This window comes from Salvelinus alpinus, chromosome 17, assembly GCF_045679555.1.
Source record: "Salvelinus alpinus chromosome 17, SLU_Salpinus.1, whole genome shotgun sequence".
Lineage (NCBI taxonomy): Eukaryota > Metazoa > Chordata > Actinopteri > Salmoniformes > Salmonidae > Salvelinus > Salvelinus alpinus.
The window spans coordinates 41,301,016-41,313,515 of record NC_092102.1 but is presented as its reverse complement, the minus strand read 5'-3'; the positions used below and the strand labels follow the sequence as shown (position 1 = coordinate 41,313,515).

At 47.9% G+C, this 12,500-nt stretch overlaps 1 protein-coding gene across 1 annotated transcript in view; it reads left to right on the top strand.

Annotated features, from left to right (window-relative positions):
• Positions 1–12,500, top strand: part of LOC139542954 (ERC protein 2-like) — a 440,697-nt gene that overhangs the window by 199,130 nt on the left and 229,067 nt on the right. The window contains exon 12 of the mRNA XM_071348974.1: positions 8,454–8,614. Coding sequence (XP_071205075.1) covers positions 8,454–8,614 — 161 coding nt within the window. The remainder of the gene's footprint in view (positions 1–8,453; positions 8,615–12,500) is intronic.

The following is a 12,500-nucleotide window of genomic DNA, read 5'->3' as shown; positions in this document are numbered from 1 at the left end:
GGGCTGGGCTGGACCGTGTTGGGCTGGGCTGGACCGTGTTGGACTGGGCTGGACCGTGTTGGACTGGGCTGGACCGTGTTGGACTGGGCTGGACGGTGTTGGACTGGGCTGGACCGTGTTGGACTGGGCTGGACCGTGTTGGGCTGGGCTGGACCGTGTTGGACTGGGCTGGACCGTTTTGGGCTGGGCTGGACCGTGTTGGACTGGGCTGGACTGGGCTGGACTGTGTTGGACTGGGCTGGACCGTGTTGGACTGGGCTGGACTGTGTTGGATTGGGCTGGACCGTGTTGGACTGGGCTGGACTGGGCTGGACTGTGTTGGACTGGGCTGGACTGTGTTGGACTGGGCTGAACCGTGTTGGACTGGGCTGAACCGTGTTGGACTGGGCTGGACCGTGTTGGACTGGGCTGGACTGTGTTGGACTGGGCTGGACTGTGTTGGACTGGGCTGGGTTAAGTCAACTTGACTTGAGTTTCTCTGTCTCTCTTCCTCTGTCTGTTTGTCCGTCTCTCTTCCTCCGTCTCTCTTCCTCTCTGTCTGTTTGTCTGTCTCTCTTCCTCTCTGTCTGTTTGTCTGTCTCTCTTCCTCTCTGTCTGTTTGTCTGTCTCTCTTCCTCTCTGTCTGTTTCTCTGTCTCTCTTCCTCCTCTTTCCTGTCATTTTCTCTCACACTAAGTTTTTCTTATGGGAGCTATAAAGAGTCAAAGTCAAGAACTAGGTTGTGTGAGCGTGTGTGTGTGTGTGTGTGTGAGCGTGTGTGAGTGTGTGTGTGAGCGTGTGCGTGTGTGTGTGCGTGTGAGCGTGTGTGTGTGTGTTTGAGCGTGTGTGTGTGTGTGTGTGTGTGTGTGTGTGTGTGTGTGTGTGTGTGTGTGTGTGTGTGTGTGTGTGTGTGTGTGTGAGTGTGTGTGTGAGCGTGTGTGTGTGTGAGCGTGTGAGTGTGTGTGTGTGTGTGTGAGCGTGTGTGTGTGTTAGCGTGTGCGTGTGTGAGCGTGTGCGTGTGTGTCTGCGGTGAGAAAGAGAAACAGCGAGAGGGTGAGTTTCCTTCTGGTGTGAGCGTGCATTAGAATTAGAGTGACCTTGCATTACTTATGGCTGCCAGCAACATGAGCACAATCTGCGGCTAGAACAAGTATGAATACATGATACTGAACAGTGGCGGGTTCACACACACATACACACACGGGTAGAGAGTACAGGACAAGAGGAGAAGAGCAGAGAATAGACAAAGAGGAGTATTTGTGTAACATTATTGGAACTAATACTACATTTAGTTTAAAAAACGTATCTCAGGAACTGTGAAGTGGCTAAGCACACAGAGAACCCTCTCTCAACATTCCTGCAACTGACAAACATGGACATTCTTTTACTGTCAACACTCAGCTTCACACAGTCACACTGTTCACTGTCCTCACACTGACACACAGCAGCAGCCAGCACGGATTCACACAGTCACACTGTTCACAGTCACACTGTTCACTGTCCTCACACTGACACACAACAGCAGCCATCACGGATTCACACAGTCACACTGTTCACTGTCCTCACACTGACACACAGCAGGAGCCATCACGGATTCACACAGTCACACTGTTCACTGTCCTCACACTGACACACAGCAGGAGCCATCACTGATTCATACAGTCACACTGTTCACTGTCCTCACACTGACACACAGCAGCAGCCATCACAGATTCATACAGTCACACTGTTCACTGTCCTCACACTGACACACAGCAGCAGCCATCACGGATTCACACAGTCACACTGTTCACTGTCCTCACACTGACACACAGCAGGAGCCATCACGGATTCATACAGTCACACTGTTCACTGTCCTCACACTGACACACAGCAGCAGCCATCACAGATTCATACAGTCACACTGTTCACTGTCCTCACACTGACACACAGCAGCAGCCATCACGGATTCACACAGTCACACTGTTCACTGTCCTCACACTGACACACAACAGCAGCCATCACGGATTCACACAGTCACACTGTTCACTGTCCTCACACTGACACACAACAGCAGCCATCACGGATTCACACAGTCACACTGTTCACTGTCCTCACACTGACACACAGTAGCAGCCATCACGGATTCACACAGTCACACTGTTCACTGTCCTCACACTGACACACAACAGCAGCCATCACGGATTCACACAGTCACACTGTTCACTGTCCTCACACTGACACACAGCAGCAGCCATCACGGATTCACACAGTCACACTGTTCACTGTCCTCACACTGACACACAGCAGCAGCCATCACGGATTCACACAGTCACACTGTTCACTGTCCTCACACTGACACACAACAGCAGCCATCACGGATTCACACAGTCACACTGTTCACTGTCCTCACACTGACACACAACAGCAGCCATCACGGATTCACACAGTCCCACTGTTCACTGTCCTCACACTGACACACAACAGCAGCCATCACGGATTCACACAGTCACACTGTTCACTGTCCTCACACTGACACACAACAGCAGCCATCACGGGTTCACACAGTCACACTGTTCACTGTCCTCACACTGACACACAGCAGCAGCCATCACGGATTCACACAGTCACACTGTTCACTGTCCTCACACTGACACACAGCAGCAGCCATCACGGATTCACACAGTCACACTGTTCACTGTCCTCACACTGACACACAACAGCAGCCATCACGGATTCACACAGTCCCACTGTGAGTTAAAAATGAAATACAGCTAACAGCAATCAGATCAGGCTGCTGTTATGATCCTGAGTCAGAGAGAGAGAGTGATATCTTATATCTCTTATCCAGAGCGACGTTACAGGAGATATTAGAGGTAAGTGCCTTGCTCAAGGGCACATCAACACATTTTTCAGCTAGTCAGCTCTGGGATTTGAACCGCCAACCTTTCAGTTACTGGCCCATCTCTTTTAACCGCTAGGCTAGAGAGAGCAAGAGAAGAAGTGATGGAGGGAGAGAGAGCAAGGGAGAAGGAGAGAAGAAGAGATGGAGGGAGAGAGAGCAAGGGAGAAGGAGAGAAGAAGAGATGGAGGGAGAGAGAGCAAGGGAGAAGGAGAGAAGAAGAGATGGAGGGAGAGAGAGCAAGGGAGAAGGAGAGAAGAAGAGATGGAGGGAGATAGAGCAAGGGAGAAGGAGAGAAGAAGAGATAGAGGGAGATAGAGCAAGGGAGAAGGAGAGATGGAGAGAGAGAGAGCAAGGGAGAAGGAGAGAAGGAGAGAGAGCAAGGGAGAAGGAGAGAAGAAGAGATGGAGGGAGAGAGAGCAAGGGAGAAGGAGAGATGGAGAGAGAGAGAGCAAGGGAGAAGGAGAGAAGAAGAGATGGAGGGAGAGAGAGCAAGGGAGAAGGAGAGAAGAAGAGATGGACGGAGAGAGAGCAAGGGAGAAGGAGAGAAGAAGAGATGGAGGGAGAGAGAGCAAGGGAGAAGGAGAGAAGAAGAGATGGAGGGAGAGAGAGCAAGGGAGAAGGAGAGAAGAAGAGATGGAGGGAGAGAGAGCAAGGGAGAAGGAGAGAAGAAGAGATGGAGGGAGAGAGAGCAAGGGAGAAGGAGAGAAGGATAGATGGAGGGAGAGGGAGAAGGAGAGATGGAGGGAGAGGGAGCAAGGGAGAAGGAGAGATGGAGGGAGAGAGAGCAAGGGAGAAGGAGAGATGGAGGGAGAGGGAGCAAGGGAGAAGGAGAGAAGGAGAGAGGGAGAGAAAGGACCAGGTCCTTCTAAAACATCACCTGACTCAGTTTTAGACCGCGCTGCCAGCATCATATTCTCTCATTTTTTATCCCTCTTTTCTTTATTCTCCCTTTCTTCCCTCCCTCGCTCCCAGAGTAATCAGTCTCATGATGTTTAATGCGCTGAAAGTCTCCCATCAGCCAGGGCTGCTGAAATGGAGCGTGGGTAATGCCTCGGGTCACTAGACTTCACACCCCCAGCCAGCTCTCTCTCACTCCCTCCCTCTCACTCTCTCCATCTCTCCCTCTTTGTCTATCTTTCTCTGGTTTGCTCAATTATTTCTCTCTCCCCTTCTGGCTCTCTCTCCCTCTATGTCCCTCTCTCTCCCTCTCTGTCCCTCTCTCTCTCCCTCTCTGTCCCTCTCTCTCTCCCCTTCTGTCTGTCTCTCTCTCCCTCTGCTCCCCCCTCTCTCTCTCCCTCTCTGTCTGTCTCTCTCTCCCTCTGCTCCCCCCCTCTCTCTCCCCTTCTGTCTGTCTATCTCTCCCTCTGCTCCCCCACACTCTCTCTCCCCATCTGTCCATCTATCTCTCCCTCTGCTCCCCCACACTCTCTCTCCCCATCTGTCCATCTATCTCTCCCTCTGCTCCCCCACACTCTCTCTCCCCATCTGTCCATCTATCTCTCCCTCTGCCCCCCCCCTCTCTCTCCCCTTCTGTCCATCTCCCTCTCCCTCTGCTCCCCCCTCTCTCTCTCCCTCTGTCTGTCTCTCTCTCCCCTTCTGTCCATCTCTCTCTCCCTCTGCTCCCCCTCTCTCTCTCCCTCTCTGTCCATCTCTCTCTCCCTCTCTGTCTGTCTCTCTCTCCCTCTGCTCCCCCCCTCTCTCTCCCTCTCTGTCCATCTCTCTCTCCCTCTCTGTGGCGTTTGAACTAGGCCTTTGAACCATCAACACCGACGTGAATGGACAAGAGGGATTTGGCCGGGGCTCTGAGCCCCCAATCAGCTTAATGTCCAACGGGGCTTTAGGTGGTCTTAGCAGGCTTTACCTTGGTGAGGGGGCTTTCCCTTGAAGTTGAGCTAAATTAGCACGCACAGGCTCAGCTCTAAGCTGATTAAGATCCTAATTTTACTAAAATGTATTCCTTATTAATGATGTGATTGTGAAAGGACGACTGGCTATTTGTGTGGCTAGACTCGACAAGGGGTGAGGGGGTTGGGGAGGGATGGAGGGAGAGTTTGGGAGAGGTGCTGGGTTGGGAGAGGTGCCGGGTTTGGGAGAGGTGCCGGGTTTGGGAGAGGTGCAGGGTTGGGAGAGGTGCAGGGTTTGGGAGAGGTGCAGGGTTTGGGAGAGGTGCCGGGTTTGGGAGAGGTGCAGGGTTGGGAGAGGTGCAGGGTTTGGGAGAGGTGCAGGGTTTGGGAGAGGTGCCTGGTTTGGGAGAGGTGCCTGGTTTGGGAGAGGTGCAGGGTTGGGAGAGGTGCAGGGTTTGGGAGAGGTGCATGGTTTGGGAGACTGGAAGGATGTAGAGGGGTGACCTTTGGAGGACAGGGATTATGTTGGTGTTTTGGGATTTAGAGACCCACTGTACTGATTGTTGAGTGAGGCGTGTCACTCTCTCACTCTCCCTTCGTCTTACATATTCATTTTCTTCTGAATCATTCTCGTCTCATTTCCCATCTCCTTTTCTCCTCAGATGGGATATTCATGAAGAGTGAGTGAGCACATTTTGGACATCTGTGAAGCACACCTAGCGAGGGGGAGAGAAAAAGAGAGGGGGAGAGACAGAGGGTGTCCTGAAAAATGTGTGAACGATTTGGCCCCTTCATAAAAGAGGCCCAATTCTTTTTTTCCATGTCCTACCACATGGTGAGCCTCTCTCACACACACACACACACACACACACACACACACACACACACACACACACACATACACACACGCACGCGATAACTATGGAAAGAGAGAGTGGACAGTGAAAATTGTTATAAATTATTTTCTTTCTGGGTTCATGGCCCAAGAACAGATATCTTGTATCATTGATGTAGTTAGAAGACTGACAAAGTGCATTATTATTTAAGAGCTATAATTAGATAATTCTGTCTTCAGACCATCTGATCCTCAGCCGAGGACTTCCTGGTGGAGAGTGAGCTACTTCCTGTTAACAGTAAGACACTTCCTGTCAGGCTAATAGTCCCCCGAGGACAGGTCTTTCAGGCACCAGCAGAGTGGGACACAGACACCCTACTTGAGGACAGGGTCACCTCTAGCTGACACAGCGTCTTGTCAAAGGTAGAACCTTACAGTTTCCACAATATCAGTCCCCCTTTTAGATACCACATTTCTGTTCTGAGGTATAAACAAAGGAAGGTTGTAGCTGCTCCAGATATAGTAAGAAGGAGAATAATGTAGGACTAGAATGAGAAAGGCAAGGCTATGTGACCCCTGCTTCCAGCTCTAGGGTCATGTGCCATGTCATTCAGCTGACCTCTGACCCAGGGTAATTTCACCTCTGTCAGTCAGACATGAGGTAGTACTTTCATTTTATTATCATACCAGAGGAGGAAACACACACACACACACACACACACACACACACACACACACACACACACACACACACACACACACACACACACACACACACACACACACACACACACACACATCTCCCCCTCACACACACATACCCCCTCACATACACATATACCCCCCTCACACACACACATACCCCCCTCACACACACGTACCCCCCTCACACACACGTACCCCCCTCACACACACGTACCCCCCTCACACACATGTACCCCCCTCACACACCCGTACCCCCCTCTCACACACATACCCCCTCACACACACACACATACCCCCCTCACACACACGTACCCCCCCTGACACACACGTACCTCCCTCACACACATGTACCCCCCTCACACACACGTACCCCCCTCACACACACGTACCCCCCTCACACACATGTACCCCCCTCAAACACCCGTACCCCCCTCACACACACATACCCCCTCACACACACACACACATACCCCCCTCACACACACGTACCCCCCCTGACACACACGTACCCCCCTCACACACACATACCCCCCTCACACACACACATACCCCCCTCACACACAGGGGAAGAAAATAATTGTGTGTATGCATATAAAGAAACGTCCTCTCACTGTCAACTACGTTTATTTTCAGAAAACGTAACATGTGTAAATATTTGTAGGAACATAAGATTCAACAACTGAGACATAAACTGAGCAAGTTCCATAGACATGTGACTAACAAAGGGGGGTGGGGGTGGTGGGGGGGGGGGGCAAAATCAAAAGTAACAGTCAGAATTTGGTGTGGCCACCAGGTGCATTAAGTACTGCAGTGCATCTTCTCCTCATGAACTGCACCAGATTTTCCAGTTCTTGCTGTGAGATGTTGCCCCACTCTTCCACCAAGGCACCTGCAAGTTCCCGGACATTTCTGGGGGGAATGGCCCTAGCCCTCACCCTCCGATCCAACAGGTCCCAGACGTGCTCAATGGGATTGAGATCTGGGCTCTTCGCTGGCCATGGCAGAACACTGACATTCCTGTCTTTCAGGGAATCACGCACAGAACGAGCAGTATGGCTGGTGGCATTGTCATGCTGGAGGGTCATGTCAGAATGATTCTGCAGGAAGGGTACCACATGAGGGAGGAGGATGTCTTCCCTGTAACGCACAGCGTTGAGATTGCCTGCAATGATAACAAGCTCAGTCCGATGATGCTGTGACACACGGCCCCAGACCATGACGGACCCTCCACCTCCAAATCGATCCCGCTCCAGAGTACACGCCTTGTGTAACGCTCATTCCTTCGACGATAAACACAAATCCGACCATCACCCCATGTAAGAAAAAATCACGACTCATCAGTGAAGAGCACTTTTGCCAGTCCTGTCTGGTCCAGCGACGGTGGGTTTGTGCCCATAGGCGACGTTGTTGCCGGTGATGTCTGGTGAGGACCTGCCTTACAACAGGCCTACAAGCCCTCAGTCCATCCTCTCTCAGCCTATTGCGGACAGTCTCAGCACTGATGGAGGGATTGTGCATTCCTGGTGTAACTCGGGCAGTTGTTGTTGCCATCCTGTACCTGTCCCGCAGGTGTGATGTTCGGATGTACCGATCCTGTGCAGGTGTTGTTACACCTGGTCTGCCACTGCGAGGACGATCAGCTGTCCGTCCTGTCTCCCTGTAGCGTCTCACAGTACTGACATTGCAATTTATTGCCCTGGCCACATCTGCAGTCCTCATGCCTCCTTGCAGCATGCCTCAGGCACGTTCACGCAGAGGAGCAGGGACCCTGGGCATCTTTCTTATGGTGTTTTTCAGAGTTAGTAGAAAGGCCTCTTTAGTGTCCTAAGTTTTCATAACTGACCTTAATTGCCTACCGTCTGTAAGCTGTTAGTGTCTTAACAACCGTTCCACAGGTGCATGTTCATTAATTGTTTATGGGTCATTGAACAAACATTGCTAAACAGTGTTTAAACCCTTTACAATGAAGATCTGTGAAGTTATTTGGATTTTTATGATTTATCTTTGAAAGACAGGGTCCTGAAAAAGGGACGTTTCTTTTTTTGCAGAGTTTGTTTGTGTGTATTGTATGTGTGTATGCAGTATCTGTCTATGTCAGTGTGTGTCAGTATGTGTCATTGTGTGTCTCTGTTTGTCAGTGCCTATGGGTATTGTTGCATGCAAGTGGATGTGTTTAACAGCCCTCTCTACCTGTCTGTCTCTCTCAGCTGGAGGAGATGATGAACGCCCTGGAGAAGACCAGGCAGGAGCTGGACACCACCAAGCAGCGCCTCTCCACTACCCAGCACTCCCTGCAGGAGCGGGACGGTCACCTGACCAACCTGAGGCTGGAAAGACGCAAACAGCTGGAGGAGATATTGGAGATGAAGTGAGTCAGTCTGGACATATAGTGTAGTTGTCTGTTTCTACCTCTGGACATATAGTATAGTTGTCTGTTTCTACCTCTGGACATATAGTATAGTTGTCTGTTTCTCTCTCTGGACATATAGTATAGTTGTCTGTTTCTACCTCTGGACATATAGTGTAGTTGTCTGTTTCTACCTCTGGACATATAGTATAGTTGTCTGTTTCTACCTCTGGACATATAGTATAGTTGTCTGTTTCTCTCTCTGGACATATAGTATAGTTGTCTGTTTCTACCTCTGGACATATAGTGTAGTTGTCTGTTTCTACCTCTGGACATATAGTATAGTTGTCTGTTTCTACCTCTGGACATATAGTATAGTTGTCTGTTTCTACCTCTGGACATATAGTATAGTTGTCTGTTTCTCTCTCTGGACATATAGTATAGTTGTCTGTTTCTACCTCTGGACATATAGTGTAGTTGTCTGTTTCTACCTCTGGACATATAGTATAGTTGTCTGTTTCTCTCTCTGGACATATAGTGTAGTTGTCTGTTTCTACCTCTGGACATATAGTATAGTTGTCTGTTTCTACCTCTGGACATATAGTATAGTTGTCTGTTTCTACCTCTGGACATATAGTATAGTTGTCTGTTTCTCTCTCTGGACATATAGTATAGTTGTCTGTTTCTACCTCTGGACATATAGTGTAGTTGTCTGTTTCTACCTCTGGACATATAGTATAGTTGTCTGTTTCTCTCTCTGGACATATAGTGTAGTTGTCTGTTTCTACCTCTGGACATATAGTATAGTTGTCTGTTTCTACCTCTGGACATATAGTGTAGTTGTCTGTTTCTACCTCTGGACATATAGTATAGTTGTCTGTTTCTACCTCTGGACATATAGTATAGTTGTCTGTTTCTCTCTCTGGACATATAGTGTAGTTGTCTGTTTCTACCTCTGGACATATAGTATAGTTGTCTGTTTCTACCTCTGGACATATAGTATAGTTGTCTGTTTCTCTCTCTGGACATATAGTGTAGTTGTCTGTTTCTACCTCTGGACATATAGTATAGTTGTCTGTTTCTACCTCTGGACATATAGTATAGTTGTCTGTTTCTACCTCTGGACATATAGTATAGTTGTCTGTTTCTACCTCTGGACATATAGTGTAGTTGTCTGTTTCTACCTCTGGACATATAGTATAGTTGTCTGTTTCTACCTCTGGACATATAGTATAGTTGTCTGTTTCTACCTCTGGACATATAGTATAGTTGTCTGTTTCTACCTCTGGACATATAGTATAGTTGTCTGTTTCTACCTCTGGACATATAGTATAGTTGTCTGTTTCTACCTCTGGACATATAGTATAGTTGTCTGTTTCTACCTCTGGACATATAGTATAGTTGTCTGTTTCTCCATCTGGACATATAGTATAGTTGTCTGTTTCTACCTCTGGACATATAGTATAGTTGTCTGTTTCTCTCTCTGGACATATAGTATAGTTGTCTGTTTCTACCTCTGGACATATAGTATAGTTGTCTGTTTCTACCTCTGGACATATAGTATAGTTGTCTGTTTCTCTCTCTGGACATATAGTATAGTTGTCTGTTTCTCTCTCTGGACATATAGTATAGTTGTCTGTTTCTACCTCTGGACATATAGTATAGTTGTCTGTTTCTACCTCTGGACATATAGTATAGTTGTCTGTTTCTACCTCTGGACATATAGTATAGTTGTCTGTTTCTCTCTCTGGACATATAGTATAGTTGTCTGTTTCTACCTCTGGACATATAGTGTAGTTGTCTGTTTCTACCTCTGGACATATAGTATAGTTGTCTGTTTCTCTCTCTGGACATATAGTGTAGTTGTCTGTTTCTACCTCTGGACATATAGTATAGTTGTCTGTTTCTACCTCTGGACATATAGTGTAGTTGTCTGTTTCTACCTCTGGACATATAGTATAGTTGTCTGTTTCTACCTCTGGACATATAGTATAGTTGTCTGTTTCTCTCTCTGGACATATAGTGTAGTTGTCTGTTTCTACCTCTGGACATATAGTATAGTTGTCTGTTTCTACCTCTGGACATATAGTATAGTTGTCTGTTTCTCTCTCTGGACATATAGTGTAGTTGTCTGTTTCTACCTCTGGACATATAGTATAGTTGTCTGTTTCTACCTCTGGACATATAGTATAGTTGTCTGTTTCTACCTCTGGACATATAGTATAGTTGTCTGTTTCTACCTCTGGACATATAGTGTAGTTGTCTGTTTCTACCTCTGGACATATAGTATAGTTGTCTGTTTCTACCTCTGGACATATAGTATAGTTGTCTGTTTCTACCTCTGGACATATAGTATAGTTGTCTGTTTCTACCTCTGGACATATAGTATAGTTGTCTGTTTCTACCTCTGGACATATAGTATAGTTGTCTGTTTCTACCTCTGGACATATAGTATAGTTGTCTGTTTCTACCTCTGGACATATAGTATAGTTGTCTGTTTCTCCATCTGGACATATAGTATAGTTGTCTGTTTCTACCTCTGGACATATAGTATAGTTGTCTGTTTCTCTCTCTGGACATATAGTATAGTTGTCTGTTTCTACCTCTGGACATATAGTATAGTTGTCTGTTTCTACCTCTGGACATATAGTATAGTTGTCTGTTTCTCTCTCTGGACATATAGTATAGTTGTCTGTTTCTCTCTCTGGACATATAGTATAGTTGTCTGTTTCTACCTCTGGACATATAGTATAGTTGTCTGTTTCTACCTCTGGACATATAGTATAGTTGTCTGTTTCTACCTCTGGACATATAGTATAGTTGTCTGTTTCTCTCTCTGGACATATAGTGTAGTTGTCTGTTTCTACCTCTGGACATATAGTATAGTTATCTATTTCTCTCGCTCTCTCCCTCCCTGTCTGTTTTCTCTCTCACTCTCTCCCTCTTTCTCTCCCTCTCTCTCGTTCTTCACTGGTTGCCCTTTTCTTGTGGCAACAGGTAACAAATATTGCTGCTGTGATGGCACACTGTGGTATTTCACCCAGTAGACATGGGAGTTTATCAACATTGGATTCGTTTTCTAATTCTTTGTGGATCTGTGTAATCTGAGGGAAATATGTGTCTCTAATATGGTCATACATTTGGCAGGAGGTTAGGAAGTGCAGCTCAGTTTCCACCTCATTTTGTGGTCAGTGTGCACATAGCCTGTCTTCTCTTGAGAGCCAGGTCTGCCTACGGCGACCTTTCTCAATAGCAAGGCTATGCTCACTGAGTCTGTATCAGGTATTCTGGCGCTGTGTACTTTCTGTTTAGGCCCAAGTTGCATTCTAGTTTCTGTTTGTCTCTCTCTGTCTCTCTGTCTCTCTGTCTCTGTCTCTCTGTCTCTGTCTCTCTCTGTCTCTGTCTCTGTCTCTCTGTCTTGAAATATTGTAATTTTCTCTTTTCTTGCTCTGTTTTGCTTTTGGTGTGTCTCCGGACCGGTCTGTATTGGGCTTTGTCTCTGGGCCGGTCTGTATTGGGCTTTGTCTCCGGACCGGTCTGTTTTGGGCTTTGTCTCTGGGTCGGTCTGTATTGGGCTTTGTCTCCGGGCCGGTCTGTTTTGGGCTTTGTCTCCAGACTGGTCTGTTTTAGGCTTTGTCTCCGGACCGGTCTGTTTTGGGCTTTGTCTCTGGGCCGGTCTGTTTTGGGCTTTGTCTCCAGACTGGTCTGTTTTGGGTTTTGTCTCCGGGCCGGTCTGTTTTGGGCTTTGTCTCCAGACTGGTCTGTTTTAGGCTTTGTCTCCGGACCGGTCTGTTTTGGGCTTTGTCTCTGGGCCGGTCTGTTTTGGGCTTTGTCTCCAGACTGGTCTGTTTTAGGCTTTGTCTCCGGACCGGTCTGTTTTGGGCTTTGTCTCTGGGCCGGTCTGTTT